Source organism: Hemitrygon akajei, chromosome 9, assembly GCF_048418815.1.
Source record: "Hemitrygon akajei chromosome 9, sHemAka1.3, whole genome shotgun sequence".
NCBI classification, from domain to species: Eukaryota; Metazoa; Chordata; class Chondrichthyes; order Myliobatiformes; family Dasyatidae; genus Hemitrygon; species Hemitrygon akajei.
In genome coordinates, this window is record NC_133132.1 from 42,071,102 (window position 1) to 42,092,376 (window position 21,275).

The following is a 21,275-nucleotide window of genomic DNA, read 5'->3' on the forward strand; positions in this document are numbered from 1 at the left end:
GTCTTCCAGCTGCACCCCCAGCTACTTGTAGGTCCTCACCACATCCATGTCCTCACCATCAACAATGTGGGCTTGGTCTTCCTAAAGCCCATCACCACCTCGTTTGTCTTACTGATGCTGAGCTGAAGATGATTCAGCTTGCACCATTTGACAATAAGAAAGGAAGCATTTAACCCTGTTCCATATTTGATCTCCCAACCAATGGAACACTACTTGTTTGAATTTGTAGCTTCTGGGGGGAAAAAGAAGATTATCAAGCTGTTTGCATGAGCTACAGCATGGGTTTCCAACCTTTTTTATGCCTTGGACCAATACAATTACATAAGGAGTGCATGGACCCCATGTTGGGAACCCCAAAACTACAGGATACTCTGCATCTTCAGCAGTACCATTGCTCCATTACCAAATCCCTCCCAGATAGAAAGAGCGGGCCGTGAGTCACTTGGAAGCACCACCACCTAGTTGTCCCCCACTCACAGACTATCCTCTCTTTGCTGGGGGAGAAGTCCCAAGCGTCTGATCAAATAGGGTCATGTCTGCTTCATCGCACAGGTTGTTCCAATTCATTAACGTGACAAAGGCAAATGGTGACAGGTTAGAACCTTCCCATCTTCTGTGTGCAGACACAGAGATACCCACTTTGAGTGAGACTTCCTCGAACATAAATGTACCTAGATCTCTTGGACTTTGCCTGAATTTCATAATCCAGTGAGATTCAATGATCACCTGGTGTGCTTTCAGTGAGGTTACTCTTTAGATTTCGTGAGGTTATCCAGAGTACACTGTATGTGAAGCAGACTTGCTGGCTTATGTTCTTTGGTGATGAAGTGAGATTAGCAGTTTACTAATCCAACACCTCAGCCTTTAAATTGGTACATCTTTGTGAATATGACATCAATTATTATACTACCACTTACTTTAATACCCTGAAGTGGAAGATGATGTAAGGTACTTGACTGATTAAAGCATTTGATGGTGTCGATGGAGAGAAACTACCCATTTGATGTGAAAGCCCAGGATAAGGAAGCAGCGAAAGGTCTGCGGAGGTGGGACATGCGCAAATGACTTCAAACCCAAAGCAGAGCCCTTCTGTGATGATGTCAAGCAGCACCGTTCACATAAAAAAAAATTCTCTTTCTAAAATCTGTAAGGCCAGATTAATTGGAAATGCCAGTGCCATTAATTACAGTCTTAATAGAAACCTGTTAGCAACGTAGAAAGACAGTGCTAAGTTTGAGCTGAGCTATTATCCAGTTGAAAAGAGGAATAAGTTGGGACAGTAGATGGGCTGAATGGCCTGCTAATGACAGAGCGCGAGAAGAGAACGGCAGGTAACGTAGATCACACTGCCTTGGATGTAAAAGGATGAAGTCATTTAGAAGTAATAAAGCTAGTCTGTGCCCGGAAGTGGTTGACAAACTGGAATATTAATTATTTTGTGTTGGTCATTCTCAAGAGGATGGGTGCTGCTAAAATGTCAGCAGAAGGAAGAATGGTAGAGGTAATGTAGGGGATGATGATTGATAAGGCCACAGGACTAGAAAGGCTAACGGATTAAATTTAACACAGAAGTTTGAAGTGATAGAATTTGTCAGAAATAATTATGGGAGAGATTATAGATGAACTAACGCTGTGAAGTGTAGGTTGGAACAGAAGGACTTGGGTGTACACATTCATAAATCTTTGGATTATGGCAATTGGTGAATTTGTAGATCAGGCAAGAAACCAGAATGGTGGAGTGGGATTGGAAGCCATTTGGCCAATGCCTCTTCCTCTTCATGTGTTCTTTTGGTTAGTTTTGTAATGTAGGAAATAAAGCAGCTCACAAGCATGCAGAAATGTGTTAAGGATTGTTTAATGCATTTTTGATGTCAAAAATCTCTTAAAGTCTTATCGGAGAGACAGCCCCCTTCCTGTTGCAATGAAGAGATCCTGATCTCTCCCCGTCCACCAAACTTGTGAAGCAGCGATCCCATTGAAAGCACTACCACAGAGAGAGCTTGCTAGGAAAAGATTTTAAGTATAATCTCAAACTACCTTGAAAACATGCAACACTTCGACAGGAATTGTTGGTCCGTGACCAATCAAAGTGGAGAAGGCACTGAGTTTCTCAAGTACATGCATCAGGAGCACATGGACGCCAAGTGTAAATGGTAATATTCCAAAATGCTCTCCCTATGCCCTGTCAGGCACCTGCTGCCCTAACTGTGGACAGGTCTCCATTTCCTATTTTGGCGCCTCTATCACCTACAAAACCAGAATAGAAATCGGCATCTGATGAACTATTTAGGAAGAAGTGTGTCTGCAGTAAGACTTGAACCAACAACATTTTGTTTCAAGCAGCTCTGCTAGCAATTGGGTTGTAACTGACATCGAACCCCTGAGGGTGGTCTCTGATGTTGTGCCATTTTGTTTTATTGTTGGATCCTTCTGGGGTATTAATTTATATGCTTTAACATGCCTGTGAAATGAGGTATTGTAATTTCGGAGGACAAACCAGGGTAAGACGTACACAGTGAACAATAGAACTGAGATAAAACAAAACAACCTGCCAATACAGATCATTAATTCCATGAAAGGGGCAACAGAGAGAAATGTCATGAAGAGAGATTTTTGCACATTGGCCTTCATAAATCAGGACACTAAGTACAGGAGTAGGGATATAATGTTGAAGTTGTGTGAAGTGGGGTGTAGTCTAGCAGTGAGTGATCATCTTTGTTGTTTTTCTTGTGACCGCAAGACCCTGTTGAACTTTGTTAATGTGGGATGCTGCAAGTCCGATTCACTGATTTATTGGTAGACAGTGAGGGAGCTGAATGGCTAGGCATAAGACCAGAACAGATGAGATGAAGGGCTTATTTCTGTACTGTGGTGCTCGATGTCTATATTGCTTTATATCCCAAAAGAAACGCTCAACTTTAAAAATCAATTAATGCTTTGCTTTGTTAAGCTATTACCAAAAGTCACTTATGCATATTGCATGTAGAATGAATTGTAACAATCTAAAGATACTCCCATTGAGTTTTTCCTCTCTTCTTTAAAATTTAATTCTTCAGAGCAAACTTTACATGGATGGATTCAGGAGTTTGAAAGAAGGAGAGCCTGTGGAATTCACCTTCAAGAAATCTTGCAAAGGCCTGGAATCAATACGGGTAACAGGCCCTGGAGGGACACCGTGTTCAGGCAGCGAGAGGCGTCCAAAAGGGAAGACCGTGCAAAAATGGAAGCCAAAGGGAGACCGGTAAAGCAATCATTTGCATTGTTTGCATGTGCTTTGATTTCCCCACTATTCCTTGATTAAGTTAGAGATGGGCAATCGTGGTCAGGTAAACGTTTATCTCCACTGCGGAGCGACTAGAATCCAGAATTCCAAAGCCAAGTTTATTAACACCGTGTGAAAGTTGTTTTGTGGCAGCAGAACAGTGCAAGACATAAAAAATATACTGTAAGCCACATTGAAAAAGCAAACAAATAGTGAAAAAGAGGAAGAGCAGGATAGTGATCATGAAACATTCAGAAATCTGATGTGGAGGGAAGAAGCTGTTCATAAAACATTGAATGTGAGTCTTCAGCCTCCTGTACCTCCTCTCTGATGGTGTAACAATAGAAGAGGTCATGTTCTGGATGGTGAGGGTCCTTATAATGGATGGCCCTTTCTTGAAATTAATGCTAACCGCATTTGCTTTCCTTAGTACCAACACAACCTTCAGGGAATCTTGCACTTATCATCATTATCATTATGTCATAAGGGTGGATGATCGTGGTCTATGACCATAATGGTTCCTGGCAAATTTTTCTACAGAAGTAGTTTGCCATTGCCTTCTTTTGGGTGGTGTCTTTACAAGGCACGTGACCCCAGCCATTATCAATACATTTCAGAGAATATCTACCTGGCGTCAGTGGTCACATAACCAGGAGCTGTGATATGCACCGGCTGCTCATATGACCATGTTCCCGTGGCTTCATGTGACCCTGATCCGGGGTGGGCAACTAAGCAGGTGCTACACCTTGCCTGAGGATGACCTGCAGGCTAGCAGAGGAAAGGAGCACCTTATACCTCCTTTGGGTAGAGACATATCTCCACCCTGCCACCCAAGGAGGTCATACCAAATCTCTTAAAACATGGAATGAAGCAGTCCTTCCAGGTGAGGTGACGCTTCACCTGTGAGCCTGTTGTGGTCATCTAATGTGCTGCTGGTGTGGCCTCCTGTATGTCAGGGTGAACTGATGCAGATGGGGGAAGCACACTGTTGTGAGGAGCCTTCACTCTGTCCACAAAAGGCAGGGCCTCCCAACGGCTGCCTTTTTCAATATGACTTTCCGTTCCCATTCCAACATGCCTGTCCATGGCCCCCTCTATTGCCACAGTAAGGCCAAACTCAGGTTGGAGGATCAACATCTCATTTTATATCTGTGTAACCACCAACCTGATGGTGCAAAGATTGGTTTATTTAATTTCTGGTAGTTACCACTACATTATGATTTTTTCACTTTTTCCATTCCCCATTCTAATTATGCCTCACTTCTTCTCTTTACCTCACCTACCCATCACCTCCCTTTGCTACCCTTCCCCCGTTCCTTCCATAGTCCACTGTCCTCTCTGATTAGAGTGCTTTTATTTTTTCTGCGTATCAGCTCACAGCTTCTCGTTTCATCTCAGCTGCACCACACACCTACCTCCCCCTTCACCCGGTCTGTAAATGACCAGCTATTGTATATACACCAGTAGTGTATATTTGACCAGCTACCACAAATGCCATTTCTCTGAAGAAATTACCTTGATTTCAGTCAGAGAAATTGATGTGGCTTCTGACATTTTACAGAAGTTATGAACCTGTAATGATATAGTAGATTTTGATCAAATGCTTATGGACAAAAATCATCCCCACTGACTTCATCCTCACTGTGCCACAGCTGTCGTTCCAACGCCTTTTGCATTTGACTTCCTTTCACACTCCTCGTACCTGGATCCTCCGTCTGCAGATCCACTGAGATGTTCATTTTCAGCTGGCATGACGAAAGTTAACGAAATGTTATTATTTGTTGCTAGAGGAATCGAATGCTGAAGTAGGATGCTGTTCTTTAGTTTGTTTGGCAATGGTGAGACCCTAGCTGGATATTGTATATTGTATTGGTCTTCTTTCTTCAGGGAGATTGTTTTTCTAAGGAAGAGTTGGACTTGTATACAAAGGAATTTTATTTATTTATTTATTTATTTACTTGGAGATAAAGCAAGGAACAGGCCCTTCTGCCCTTAGAGCCACATTGCCCAGCAATCCCCTGATTTAACCCCAGCCCAATCACAGGACAGTTTGCAATGACCAATTAACCTACCAGCCGGTACGTCCTTGGACTGTGGAGGGAAACCCACGTGGTCACGGGGGAGAGTGTACAAACCCTTCACATGCTGCCACGGGAATTGAACCCGGGTCGCTGGAACTGTAAAGTGTTGTGCTAACCATTACGCTACCATGAGAGGCGATCCCGTAGAAACATGAAGGAGGAATCCGAGATATTTTTTTTAAATTTTGTTTTGTTGAAATACAGCAGGGAGTAGGGATTTCCAGCCCTTTGAGCCACGTTGCCCAGCAACCCCCGATTTAACCCTAGCCTAATCACAGGATAAGTTACAATGACCGCTTAACCTACCAATCAGCACGTCTTTGGACTGTGGGAGGAAACTGGAACACCCGGAGAAAACCCAAGCGGTCACGGGGAGAGAGCACAGCCCCTTCACTGGCTGCAGCAGCTGATGTGGAGGCAGGAGTCGCTGTTTAAAAATAAAAGTCAGAGACAAGGTGATTTTTATTTCTCCCTTTCTCGGTGTTGCAGGAATGGTGGAAGCAGAGTCTGAAGAGGTTTTAAGGTGGTGGTAGATCTTTGATCAGCAAGGGGGGGTGAAAGGTTTTAAGGGTAGCGAGGAGTTGATTTTTCAATTCGGTCAATCATGTTCCAACAGAATTGCAGAGCAGACCTGAGGGGCCAAGTGGGTCACTGCTACACTACGTCTTGTCACGTATGTGGGGCACAATAATACTCCTGCATGGACTCCAGGCTCTGGCTTGGAATGGCCTTTGGCAGAAGCAGAATAGGAGCACAGGATGCTTCCAGGTGAATCTGCGTCTTCTGCTCGTTCTCCACACTGAGTGCACCAGGTTTGATTCTTCCCCTGCTCCTCAAGACCAGATGCTCTGGTTAAATCTATCCCGGCCATCACGAGGGATATTGAACGTCTCTAGGCCTTTTCATTGGACCAAAGCTTTGATCTTCCATCATGAGGAATTTGCCTGGCATGCCCCAACCACTGAAACCGCTCTACTGAACGCTGAATCTGTAGGACGGTGATTCACCATTTGGATGTTGATGATAAATTGCTCCCATGTTACCCCCAAAACCTCCTGTGACAGCAAAAGACTTAACTTGCAAACCTCTACTCTGAAAGTACATAACCCAGCTTTCATAGTCATAAAATGCAACACAGTATGTAAGACTGACCTCACATTCTACCTCATTATGGCCTTGCACTTTATTGTCTGCCTGCGTTGTAACTTCTTTAACAGCAACACTTCGTTCTGCATTCTGTTATTCCTTTTTCCTTGTACTGATCTGATGAATTGTCCTATACAGGTGGCATGCAAAGCAAAGTTTTTCATTGTATCTCAGTATCAATAACAAGAAGAAACTAACTACCGATTATTACTAGTTACTTCAGATTGCGTTGCTTTGTTGCTCCAAACGCATTCAGGAAACTTTCCGAAGGACGTGGAGTCATATAGAGATATAGCACCAAAACAGGCCTTTCTGCCCACTAAGTCTGTGCTGACCAGCACAATTTACACCAGTGGTTCCTGTTACGTACCCCGTAACTGGGTCATTTACCAGCAAAGATAGAGAGGTCCGTTGAAGTCTGATGGTACTAATTTTAACAGTATTTATTAGTAAAGATTCACAAAAATAATATCAATGCAAACATACAGATAATATACGTTGTCAGTACTAAATCTAAAGGTGCGGGTATAATAATAATCAATAAGAAATAAGCTCTATCGTTGTCTAGGGGATAATGAATTGTCCGATGGAAATGTACAGTTCACTGCAGTTCCACAAGCTGCCATCTTTTGGTTGTCGTTGTGTTGCACTTTGTTGGAGAGAGAGAGAAATAGGAATAGAATGGGAACAAGTTACCCTGAGGGTTTTCCAACCTTTATGAGTTTGATCCGTCGGCGTCTTGTTGGGGGTGGCCGTTCACTTGTGGCCTCTCCTTTAGCTAAAGCCGTTCTTCCGTGGTGAGGCCGCCAATCCCAGGCAAGGGAAGGACGCACACGAGCCCCCCACCGGCTGTCGCTATTAAATGCTGTCACAAGATTTCTAGCGTGTCTTCTGGTGCGTCTGAGGGGCTGTTCCCACAGACCCTCTTTTTATCCTGACTCACAGGGTCTCAGGTGTCAATCAGGTTGGGGATGATGCAATCCCTCCACCAACCTCCCCCTCGGTTCATTGCCTGGGGCTTTGATGGCATCATACAGGATGTAATACACAAGTCCGTCTCCAAGAGACAATAGCCGGTATCAATGGGTCCGCCTTTCGGAGGCCAGGACACATTCTAACCCTTTTGTGGATTCTGCATGTCTTTCTCTCATTTCCTGTGTCTCCTGAATTGACTCAATTGTGATCTTGGCGATTCTCACAAAGGACGGGGCTACCCCCGCACCCTTCGGCCCCTCAGAGCTGTGGTACATTCATAACATTCCCAACCTGGGTTCTGTGGACTTTTTGATTAATGGTAGGGGTCCACAGCATAAAAAAGGTTGGGAACCCCTGATTGACACCAATCCTATATTTTATTCCCCCATGTTCCCATCAAATTCCCTCAGACTCGCCTCCACATGTGGTGCAATTTACCGGGGCCAACCTGCAGAAACTTCGGAATGCGGAAGGAGACTGGAGCACCCGGATGAAATGCCACATGGTCATGGGGAGAGTGTGCAAGATCCAGGCAGTCAGAGGTCAGGATTGAACTTGGGCTCTCTGACACTGTGAGGCAGCAGCTTTACTACCTGTACCACTGTGCCTCAACTGGAACAGGATGATTAAGACTCTGCCAGTGCGGACATCGGCTGCTAACATTTGAGCAAAGATAACTATTCCACATTTATAAATGTTACATGGTTTATTTACACAATTAGAGACATGGTGGTGTTTTATGATGGACGAATAACTTGATTGTTCAGAGAATTTATACATCTAAAGAAAAAGCTAAGCAACACATAGAAACATAGAAAATAGGTGCAGGAGTAGGCCATTTGGCCCTTCGAGCCTGCACCACCATTCAGTATGATCATGGCTGATCATCCAACTCAGAACCCTGTACCTGCTTTCTCTCCATACCCCCTGATCCCTTTAGCCACAAGGGCCATATCTAACTTCCTGTTAAATATAGCCAATGAACCGGCCTCAACTGTTTCCTGTGGCAGAGAATTCCACAGATTCACCACTCTCTGTGTGAAGAAGTTTTTCCTCATCTCGGTCCTAAAAGGTTTCCCCTTTATCCTTAAACTGTGACCCCTTGTTCTGGACTTCCCCAATATCCGAAACAATCTTCCTGCATCTAGCCTGTCCAATCCCCTTAGAATTTTATACGTTTCAATAAGATCCCCCCTCAATCTTCTAAATTCCAGTGAGTATAAGCCTAGTCGATGCAGTCTTTCTTCATATGAAAGTCCTGCCATCCCAGGAATCAATCTGGTGAACCTTCATTGTACTCCCTCTGTGGCAAGAATGTCTTTCCTCAGATTAGGGGACCAAAACTGCACACAATATTCTAGGTGCGGTCTCACCAAGGCCTTGTACAACTGCAGTAGAACCTCCTTTTGCTATGAATGCCAACATACCATTTGCCTTTTTCACCACCTGCTGTACCTGCATGCCCACCTTCAATGACTGGTGTATAATGACACCCAGGTCTCATTGCATCTCCCCTTTTCCTAATCGGCCACCGTTCAGATAATAATCTGTTTTCCTGTTCTTGCAATCAAAGTGGATAACCTCACAGTTATCCACATTAAATTGCATCTGCCATGAATTTGCCCACTCACCTAACCTATCCAAGTCACCCTGCATCCTCTTAGCATCCTCCTGTCAGCTAACACTGCCGCCCAGCTTAGTGTCATCCACAAACTTGGAGATGCTGCATTTAATTCCCTCGTCTAAATCATTAATATATATTGTAAACAACTGGGGTCCCAGCACTGAGCCTTGCGGTACCCCACTAGTCACTGCCTGCCATTCTGAAAAGGTCCCGTTTACTCCCACTCTTTGCTTCCTGTCTGCCAACCAATTCTCTATCCACATCAATACCATACCCCCAATACCGTGTGCTTTAAGTTTGCACACTAATCTCCTGTGTGGGACCTTGTCAAAAGCCTTTTGAAAATCTAAATATACCACATCTACTGGCTCTCCCCTATCCACTCTACTAGTTACATCTTCAAAAAATTCTATAAGATTCATCAGACATGATTTTCCTTTCACAAATCCATGCTGACTTTGTCCGATGATTTCACCTCTTTCCAAATGTACTGTTATCATATCTTTGATAACCAACTCTAGCATTTTCCCCACCACCGATATCAGACTAACTGGTCTATAATTCCCCGGTTTCTGTCTGCCTCCTTTTTTAAAACGTGGGGTTACATTAGCCACCCTCCAATCCTCAGGAACTAATCCAGAATCTAAGGAGTTTTGAAAAATTATCACTAATGCATCCACTATTTCTTGGGCTACTTCCTTAAGCACTCTGGGATGCAGACCATCTGGCCCTGGGGATTTATCTGCCTTTAATCCCTTCAATTTACCCAACACCACTTCCCTACTAACATGTATTTCCCTCAGTTCCTCCATCTCACTAGACCCTCAGTCCCTTACTATTTCCGGAAGATTATTTATGTCCTCCTCAGTGAAGACAGAACCAAAGTAGTTATTCAATTGGTCTGCCATGTCTTTGTTCCCTATGATCAATTCACCTGTTTCTGACTGTAAAGGACCTACATTTGTCTTGACCAATCTTTTTCTTTTCACGTATCTATAAAAGCTTTTACAGTCAGTTTTTATGTTCCCTGCCAGCTTTCTCTCATAATCTTTTTTCCCTTTCCTAATTAAGCCCTTTGTCCTCCTCTGCTGGTCTCTGAATTTCTCCCAGTCCTCAGGTGTGCCGCTTTTTTTTTGCTAATTTATATGTTTCTTCTTTGGGCTTGATACTATCCGTAATTTCCCTTGTCAGCCACAGGTGCACTACCTTCCCTGGTTTATTCTTTTGCCAAACTGGGATGAACAATTGTTGTAGTTCATCCATGTGATCTTTAAATGCTTGTCATTGCATATCCACTGTCTACCCTTTAAGTATCATTTGCCAGTCTATCTTAGCTAATTCACGTCTCATACCTTCAAAGTTACCCTTCTTTAAGTTCAGAACCTTTGTTTCTGAATTAACTATGTCACTCTCCATCTTAGTGAAGAATTCCACCATATTATGGTCACTCTTACCCAAGGGGCCTCGCACGACAAGATTGCTAACTAACCCTTCCTCATTGCTCAATACCCAATCTAGAATGTCCTGCTCTCTAGTTGGTTCCTTGACATGTTGGTTCAGAAAACCATCCTGCATACATTCCAAGAAATGCTCTTCCTCAGCACCCTTACCAATTTGGTTCATCCAATCTATATGTAGATTGAAGTCACCCATTATAACTACTGTTCCTTTATTGCACGCATTTCTAATTTCCTGTTTAATGCCATCCCCAACCTCACTACCTTTGTTAGGTGGCCTGTACACAACTCCCACCAGCGTTTTCTGCCCCTTAATGTTATGCAGCTCTACCCATATTGATTCCACATCCTCCAGGCTAATGTCCTTCCTTTCTATTGCGTTAATCTCCTCTCTAACCAACAATGCTACCCCACCTCCTTTTCTTTCCTGTCTATCTCTCCTGAATATTGAATATCCCTGCATGTTGAGCTCCCATCCTTGGTCACCCTGGAGCCATGTCCTTGTGATCCCAACTATATCATATTCATTAATAACTATCTGCACATTCAATTCATCCACCTTGTTACGAATGCTCCTCGCATTGACACACAAAGCCTTCAGGCTTGTTTTTACAACACTCTTAGCCCTTATACAATTATGTTGAAAAGTGGTTCTTTTTGCTTTTTGCCCTGGATTTGCCTGCCTGCCACTTTTACTTTTCACCTTACTACTTTTTGCTTCTACCCTCATTTTACACCCCTCTGTCTCTCTGCACTTGTTCCCATCCCCCTGCCATATTAGTTTAAAGCATCCTGAACAGCAGTAGCAAACGCTCCCCCTAGGACATTGCTTCCAGTCCAGCCCAGGTGCAGACCGTCCTGTTTGTACCGGTTCCACCTCCCCCAGAACTGGTTCCAATGCCCCAGAAATTTGAATCCCTCCCCCTTGCACCATTTTTCAAGCCACGTATTCATCTGAAATATCCTCCTATTTCTACTCTGACTAGCACGTGGCACTGGTAGTAATCCAGAGATTATTACCTTTGTGGTCCTACTTTTTAGTTTATCTCCTAACTCCCTAAATTCACCTTCTAGGACCTCATCCCGTTTGTTACCTATATCGTTGGTACCTATGTGCACCACGACCACTGGCTGTTCACCCTCCCATTCCAGAATGTCCTGCAGCCGCTCAGAGACATCCTTGACCCTTGCACCAGGGAGGTAACAGACCATCCTGGAGTCTCGTTTGCAGCCGCAGAAACGCCTATCTATTCCCCTAACAATCGAATCCCCTATCACTATAGCTCTCCCACTCCTTTTCCTTCCCTCCTGTGCCGCAGAGCCACCCATGGTGCAATGAACTCGGCTGCTGCTGCCTTCTCCTGATGAGACATCTCCCCCAACAGTATCCAAAACAGTATATCTGTTTAGGAGAGAGATGACCTCAGGGGACTCCTGCACTACCTGCCTACTGCTACGCTGTCTAGTGGCCACCCCTTCCCTTTCTGCCTGTGTAGCCTTTACCTGCAGTGTGGCCAACTCACTGAATGTGCTATTCATGACTTTCTCAGCATCGCGGATGCTCCAGTATGAATCCAATCGCAGCTCCAGACGCTCAATGTGGTCTGCCAGAAGCTGCAGCTGGACACACTTCCTGCACACATAGTCGTCAGGGACACTGGAAGTATCCCTGATTTCCCACATGCTGCAGGGTGAACAAACCACGGGGCCGTTCTCAGCTGCCATGACCTACCCAATACATGCCTCAACTTTTGAAATTTTCTCCTTTGAAAGGAACTTACCCGGCCTTACCTCACTTGGAGTGAAGCTCGTCCTCAGCCTCTTCTCGTCGAAGCCTCTCGAGTCAAAGCCTCAAATCTCCACTCCTTCACTGGCCGCTTTCCACATTCAGCAAATGCAGAGAATTCCAACAATAAGCTATTATTTTCCAGTCATGGTACCCATTGCTGTATATTTAATCTCTGTTAATTGTAATGATTAGTTAAGAGATTTTTAAATTTACTGGTAAGTGGAAAGAAGTAAACTAACAAGCAAGAACATGGAGCGACAACCAAGATTGACATCAACACCATCTCATCAAATACAGGAGCAAGTACGAGGGGTTAAACAGCTGACCCCTTCTCCTAGTTGCACAACTCTAGATTGCTCTGCACCATAACATAATTTCTAAATATACATTCTTTGTCTTATCTTTACTGAACTTAGTTTAGAATTCACAATTAGTCTGGCATAGTTTTTCCCTTTTTTTACTTTGTATTTAAGTTAACTGCTGATGCTACTTGGCTTTTGAGGTGGTGGTGCTGGTGACTCAGGCAAGTTCAGAAGGCGACCCTTCGGTAGAATCGATAATGACTTTTAAATCTCAGCAATTGTCCCAGAATTCGATAGATATCCAGCTGACAACCAAGGTCCTGAATGAAAAATAATAATAAGTCTTTATGCTTTTCAGATCATCCTTCCTCACAGTGTTCGCGAATGATATTTCTAATTGTCTATTTGTCCTAAAATAAACTGTACCTGTTGGTTTTAGTTTCACTGAGAAATAGGGTCAGTTACCCCAGCTGGACGCTCAGCAGTCAAGGAGTATCTGGGGGAGCACTGGAATCAGGAAGGCAATGAATGCCTCGGACCAGCCACTGGTAAATGGGAGTAATGCAAATGGTCAGCATGGGCATGATGGGCCAAAGGGCCTCTTTCTGTGCTGTACAGCTCTATGATTCTAACATCAGTTGCTTTATTAGAGAGTCTTTTAAAATGGCACTTGTACTGTTTAAATGAATAGTTATGCCTGATATGTTGCAAAATACAGTATTAATGGCTTTGATGGCACAGAAGTTGACAGGTCAGTAAGAGGCCCAGATCAAGATTCCCATATGGAATATAGGTCTTCATGACTACAGGTAAGATGTTGTCTGCACAATAAGAAGCCTTTGCAGAAGCTGGTGCTCTCAGCCATTTCTGGACATCAGATGGAGTGGATTGAACTGACTAAAGACTGACCTATGATGATAGGGAACCTCAGGAAGAAGCTGAGTTGAATTATCTGTTCAGTACATCTGGCGAAACGTAATTGCAAATGCTTCAGCCTTGTCTCTACTGCTCATGTTGCCAGCCTTTTCTGTTTCTGCAAACTAAAATCTTATGACTAAGACGAGGAGTGCTTTCAGCTGAATCGCAGCTTGACACCAAGCTCTTTTAGACAACTTGCAAGAGTTTCAACCCATGTGACCTGACGGCAAGGTGTGCCTGCAGAATGGTGACTGCATTCCAGAGCAAGTTGATTGGAATTGAACTGAAACTGAGTTTAAACTCTTGATATCTACTTGTCTGGATCAGTCCCCAGGACCTAATAGCATAAAGAGCTGTTTAACTGCATGCTCTTTGCATATTTTATGGCAAAATAGATCTTGTCCTCAAGTTGTTTTATAAGAAGAATGAAGTATTCTTAATGGGAATATATTTCCACTGAAATAATTAGATCTTGTTTTACAGCAGTGTAATTGCACTTTTTGATCTATGCCGTTGACCTACCTTAAGCCTCACTAACGAAAGAATATTTTAGAGTCCAGTATCTAGTTACATGGGAATATAGGAGATTTTAACTTAAGTGATACCAAGCACATTTGCTTCACTCTTATGAGTGATCCCTATATTTTCCTGCAAATTTGAGTTGGATTTTAGTAGTACTTGTTGTTGCACACAGCGATTTACTATTGGCCTTGTCTGAGCTTCTAATGATTGGAGTAATGTTAGGATCTCCCCACTAGAGATGATTCCACTGTAGGAGTCTGCCGATTGAGGTCAATTATGGAATTACTTGCCATAGGAAACTGCAGAGGCTAAGTCTTTATGTATAGGTTGAAAGATTCTTGATTGGACAGGGCATGAAGGGATAGAGGGGAAGGCAGGAGATTGGGGCTGAGAGGAAAAATGGATCAGCCATGATGAAATGGTGGAGTAGACTCGATGGGCCAAATGGCCTAATTCTGCTCCTATACCTTATGGTCTTAATCTGATGTTAGGATCTACTCGTAGGAGAACAAATCCATCGGGGATGAGTCTAAAGTCAAGGTTTGTCCATTATGGATTAATCTGACATCAGAACTTTCTCATTGGTGATGAACCATAAGACATAGGAGTAGAATTAGGTCACCTGGCACATTTGCCATGGTAGTGTAGTGGTCGGCATGATGCTATTACAACCCGGGGTGTTTCAGAGTTCAATTCCTTAAGGAGTCTCTGTACATCCTCCGTGTGGAATGTGTGGCTTTTCTCCGGGTGCTCCGGTTTCCTCCCACAGTCCAAAAATGCACTGCATAGGTTATTGGTCATTGTAAATTGATCCTCGACAATCAGGGTTGTGGGGTTGCTGGGGCAACGTAATTTGAAGGGCCTGAAGTGCCTCCTCCATGCTGTTTCAGTAAGTAAAAACAAATAGATAAATCGAGTCAGCTCCACCATTCAGTTATGGCTAATATGTTATCCCTCTTTCTGCCCATAAACTTTGATGGCCTTACCAATCAAAGAAACTGTCAGCTTTGGATTTAAATATACCCAATGACTTGGCCGCCACCCCCCATAGTCATCCGTGGCAATTAATTGCACAGATTGACCACCCTCTTGCTAAAGAAGTTCCTCCTCATCTCTGTTCGAAAGGGAAATTCCACTGGCCCTAGACTCCTCAACGTTAGGAAACATCTTCTCCACATCCACTCCATCTAGGCCTTTCAATATTTGATAGGTTTCAATGAGATTCTTCTAAAGTCCAGCGAGTACAGGCCCAGAGCCATCAAACACTCCTCATACGTTAACCCTTTCATTATTGGGATCATTGTTGTGGATCCTCTATAGTGCCACCACATACTTCCTAAGGGTGCTAAAACTCCTCACAGTACTCCAAATGCTGTTTGGCCAATGCCTTATAAATCCTCAGCATTATATCCTTGCTTTTATACTCTAGTCTTTGCAATGCTAACATTGCATCTATCTATCTATCTATCTATCTTCCTTACTACCGACTCAACCTGTATGTTAACTTTTAGAGAATCCTGCACTCATCATCGTCATCATGTGCTGTATTGTAAGGGGTGGAGGGTCGTGGTCTATGACCAGGATTGTTCTTGGCAATTTTGTCTAGAGAAGTGGTTTGCCATTGCCTTCTCCAGGGCAGTGTCTTTACGAGACAGGTGACCTAACCATTATCAATACTCTTCAGTGATTGTCTGCCTGTCGTCAGTGGTCACACAACCAGGACTTGTGATATCCACCAGCTGCTTATACGACCATTCACCACCATCTCCCATGGCTTCATGTGACCCTGATTGAGGGGCTAAGCAGGTGCTACACCTTGCCCAAGGGTGACCTACAAGTTACAGAGGGAAGGAGCGCCTTTCACCTCCTTTGGTAGCAATGTATCTCCATCCCACTATGCTACCTTGCACCAGGACTCCCAATCAGTCTAGTATCTGCATCTGCCTATTAGGAAAGGGCCTAATGTTAGGGTCTGCTCAGTGTGGATCTATCTGATGTCAGAGTCTGCGCACTGGAGATCGATGTGATGTTGTTGTCTGACTATTGGGGCATCTGACTGATGTTAGGATCACTCAGTATTAGGGATCAGTCCAACATCAGGGTCTTCCCATTGGGGTTTGGTCTGAAGTCATGGTCTATCGATTGAAAAGTGGTTAGATTTTCCCATTAACTACTGAACTGGTATCTTGGTTTGGATTTAGGGGTTAGTTTGGTACCTGGGTTTAATCATTGTGGACTGTTTATTGTCTGAGTTTAGTCAGTGTGTGTTGGTATGATGTCAGTTCTGTTGATGGCATATTGGATTGGTCTGGTATTTAGGATTATGGATTGGGCATTGGGCTGTTGTCTGGGTTTGGTCACTGGGAATCTACCTGATGCCCAATTTTGACCAATATGCAATTGTTTATTGGCAGTGTCTGCCTTTGGGATTGAATCTGAGTTTAATTGTTACGGAGTGCTTTATCATCCGAGTTTGCAGAATAGTTTGTGTCTGTTAACTTGCTACTGTGTTGTCACTGGATTGTCATTTGGGTTTTCGGAACTGTCCTGATACAGGGTCATGACCCAAAACACCAATTCTGGATCCAGTTTGCCAACTTGCCCTGAATCTTCTTGTGTCTGTTCTTTTGGATCAGTCTCCCATTGGGACGACTTTGTCAAAAGCTTTGTTGAAATTCATGTAGATTACATTAACTGCATTGCCATTATCAATACAATTTGTTATCTCTTCAAAAAAAAAATCTGATCCCTCTCCCCCACTGCAACAAAACCATATTTCGGTCTTTGACTACTTCTTGTCTTTCCAATTGGAGATGAATCCCAACTGAGTTTTTCCCAAGAGCTTACCACCACTGACTGAACACTCACAAGTAACCTGACAATTCACTTATTGATGCTGAATTGAGAATTTTCTTTTGCACGGAAGATTTCAGAAGCAGTATTTGAGGGGTAGTTGACTCATAGGTTGGACTGAAAATTATAAAATCAGTTAAGTTTGCAGGGAGGTAAGACCATAAGACTATAAGACCGTAAGACATAGGAACAGAATTAGGCCATTTGGCCTGTCGAGTCTGCTCCGCCATTCAATTATGGCTGATCCTTTTTTCCCCAAATGTAAGAGCATCACTGATTGAAAGAAACAAATAGATGTCATGAAACTACAACACACACAAAATGCTGGTGGAACACAGCAGGCCAGGCAGCATCTATAGGGAGAAGCACTGTAGACGTTTCGGGCCGAGACCCTTCGTCGACAGCGCTTCTCCCTATAGATGCTGCCTGGCCTGCTGTATTCCACCAGCATTTTGTGTGTGTTGTTGTTTGAATTACCAGCATCTGCAGATTTCCGGGTGTCATGAAACTGCTTGATTGAGGTTGTAGTAATCAATACGAAAGTGAAGCGGAATCAAAAGTCACCATCTCCAATCATTGCCAAAGAGCAGCAATCAGGAAAGCAAATAAATTGCTATTCTATGTACCTTAAACAATCTGAGTTCATGTCAGAGAAATCTGTGATTAAACCAATACTGTAGTCAGAAGACTGTGTTTATTTCTGGGCTATTCTGACCATGATCCAGTGTAAGAGCCAGGATTGACCTCTGAAAAGTACTCTTCAGTGAAAGGCTGCTGAAACCCAAACTTTTCAGCTCTGAAAAGAAGAAATGGAGAGCTGACCTTGCAAATATCCACAAGGTAGGAAATATTTGGGAAAATATGAATATACAATATTATTTAAAATTAAATACAGCTTGTTGAACATGGAAACTTGGAATCAACAGGTACAGTGGCTGTTGATTAGGTCAATGAGTTTTTGAAATTTGGGAACTGGTTGAGATCAATAAGCTGTAACGTGCTGTGGCATTTCTCATCCTGGTCTGTGCAGTAGTTTCCAGGGTACTTATGAGCTTCCATGTGCTTTTGAATGCCACTTAATGATCTCCAATATCACCGATCATTATAGTCGCCTGTTCAAAGACTTCAGGGATTTGCCGAAGGTCCACTTAGAATTATCTGGTGCCAGATTAAAACAAGCCATCACAAGATGAATTTCTGTCCTTTGTTGGCAAAGGGAAATGTCCAGAAACTGCAGCAATATACTGAACCTATCCTTCATTTTGTGGTAATATGTATTTCATCTCAAACATTGAATTGTACCGTATTCTGCTCTAGCCTTAAATTAGGTTACTATTTCTAAAGCATTATTGACAACATAGAGTTGTAATGGTCACACAGTGGTTCTGCTCCTTTTTAATTTAGCCGTCGGGCTCAATACTTATGCTACCAATTTTATTCATAGAATGCACTTTAATTTTGTGAATCTGCAGAGTTGCACTGAAGCAAGGTTTTGTTCACATTAAGCAAAACACAATTTCCCTTCAATTGCCTGCTGCAGTAAGGGACTCCCATGGCAGAGGGGAAGAGATAGAAATTTGTCTTCATTCACAACTTTTAGAGGTGTGGTTATCTGTGCACTCCCAACAAGGACCAAGTCTTAACCCAAAGACTTCTACTTTTTGACGTAGCCAGAATTTTATTTCAACCTTAGCATTAATAATTAGATAGTAATGCTGTTGCTTTTAAACTGCACTGAAAGTAAAATACAGGTCACTGTCAATGTCACCTATCATTACTTTACCCTATTGGACAAGACCTGCAAGTAACTTATGTAAGAAGCTGTTGGACGGCAGTTTGTGCTATTAAAGTTTTTGCCTCTGGCTTTAATGATAATGATGGAACATTCCCAAGATGTCCTAATTTATGAAGGATGCCTTCAAAACCACATGGGAGCTGGAGCTGGTTTTCTCCAAGCTTATTTCAACCTCTAGGCTTTGAAGAATTCACACTTCTTAAACTCAAAGCTGTAATTGTGATCTTGGAATACAGGTTTAGTCTATTTGATCACTGGTGCACATACAGAACATTCTTCCTTTTTCTTTATGAATATATATTGAACTTTACAAGAACATAGGGAAAACAGGGCTAAGGTTTTATCTATTGTCTCACATTGCTTCCACTTGTCAGAAAGATGGGAGTGATAGGTTATACGCTTAAAGTAAAAAGGATGAACGAGCTTTGTCAGCCTGAGCAAATAAGAAAAGGTGAAACTGACAAATGATGATTTGAAGCAAGACTCAAGAGATGAAAAAAGGCTGTTGGACTTGAGTCCTCAGATAATGTTTGTGTTTACCTGGGAACTGGTTGTTACCAATAAGCTGCAACATGCTGTACCATTTCTCATCCTGGTCTTTGCAGTCATTTCCAGAGTACTGATGCGTTTCCATGCGCCTTCTCACCTGTTCCGTTGTTTTCTCAATAAACTATCTCACTTCCTTCTCCTGCGGAGAAAACCATCTGATAAGATGCCTCCAACAACAACATTTGTGTTTGAAAGTCAACCCAATAGAGTCCAGGTTTTAACTCTGAATTTAGTTATCCCTAAAGTGATAATTATTCCTGTTAATTTTACCTTGATAGATTCAGTGGTGTAATGGATCTGCTTATGTTTAAAGAACAATTTGGAAGTTCACCAGTAATACAAGAATTCTCCCCTTCACTATACAGATTTAATGTCTAGCTTTAACATCTAGTCTTCCTATTATAAGCATCAGGCAAAAGCGCATTTCATTGCAAAATTTATTAATCAGTTAATTCCTGGAAGTGCTAAAAATAGTACTTTACAAGAAACATCAGCAGCATAATTGTTTGGTTTATTTACAAGCACAGCATTGCTCTTTGTATTAATTTATTGAGTTCTGATGTGCACTTTGCCCATGATCAGGTTCAGCGAGATCACATGGAAAGTGGTCTGAATGCTGCAATAAGGTAGAATGTTGCGATATGGGCTGTACGATTGGAATGGGTTTTCAGGTGTATAACACGCTGATTGTGTGACCTTTCCTGAGGATTTTTTAATTTGCTTGAAGAAGATCGACTGCTTTTGGATACATCATTAAAAAGACTGATGCTGCTCTGATTGAAATTTTAGTGATTTACTTGTGTCCATCGAAGTGAGAGACATCAATATTGAGGAAGGTTGTCGCATTTCCCGCATGTGGGATTTGCTCTCTACTCAGGTACAACATGAGTCCTATGTGAAGCAAAACTTCTTTTTTGCCATTTCTCGACAATATACTTTCATCATGAGACCACAAGACATGGGAGCAGAATTAGGCCATTTGGGCTGTCTAGTCTGCACAGCCATTTGATCATGGCTGGTCCGTTTCCCTCTTAAGTCCGTTCTCCTGCCTTCTCCCCGGAACCCCTCACTCCCAAGCTTTCAAGTGCATTCTCTACTGAAACAATTAGAATTCTTGCAGTTCTCATCAACTATCCCCTTCCTAAATGTGGCAACCAAACAGAAGAGCACATTTCACGTGGCTCCAGGGAGCATGGCTAATTCTAATCTCACAAGTTTAAAATAGGAAATCGGGGAAAAGGATTTGGACAGTATTTTTTAATTTTGTATAATCAGGAATAGTTCACTTACCAGGAGCCCAACATTTGATGGATATACTGTACATTGAATCAAAATCATAAACCAAAAAGTATTTCTCCAGAAACAGGACTGAAAAGTTAAAATACTTTACAGTGATTCTTTTGGAGTATGCTTTAGCAACTGAAGACTCAGGTTTATGTAATCTTAACAGGGACTAATTGTAATTGTAGTTTTTCTTCTTATCACCATATGCCAAGAAACAGCAAAATGCTTTGTGTTGTTATGCCACCCAAGCAGATTATTCCATATGTAAATATTCTGAGGTTCTACAAAAACGGAATGCAGAATTTAGTGTTACAGTTACAGAGGAAGTGCAGTGTGATAAACAAAAGTGCAAGGCCCATAATGAGGCAGACTGAGAAACCAAGAGTTCATCTTTGTCATTCAAGAGTCTTAAAAGAAAGAAGGAATATTTCATACACAGTGGATTCCTGTTAATTGGACCTTCAGTTACTCCGAGCAGCCACCTATTTGGAACAACTCTTAAAGAACAAAAACTAACTCCAGAAAATAGCTGGGATTCCCTTCGTTTATTTGGGATATTATGCCACTTAATTGGGACAACTGAAGTTTTAAACATTTAGGCTTGGAGATGTTAGAAACTGCCAGGAGTGAAAATGAAGTGATTTCACTACTTCAATGAGTTAGGAACTACGGAGAATTTGAAGGTACCGACGATAGTCTCGAATATCACAATGAAAGT

General features: G+C 42.6%; 1 protein-coding gene across 1 annotated transcript in view; it reads left to right on the forward strand.

Moving 5' to 3' along the window:
- Window positions 1–21,275, forward strand: part of LOC140733043 (protein lin-28 homolog B-like) — a 248,381-nt gene that overhangs the window by 146,132 nt on the left and 80,974 nt on the right. Inside the window, exon 2 of the mRNA XM_073055835.1 lies at window positions 3,057–3,241. Coding sequence (XP_072911936.1) covers window positions 3,057–3,241 — 185 coding nt within the window. The remainder of the gene's footprint in view (window positions 1–3,056; window positions 3,242–21,275) is intronic.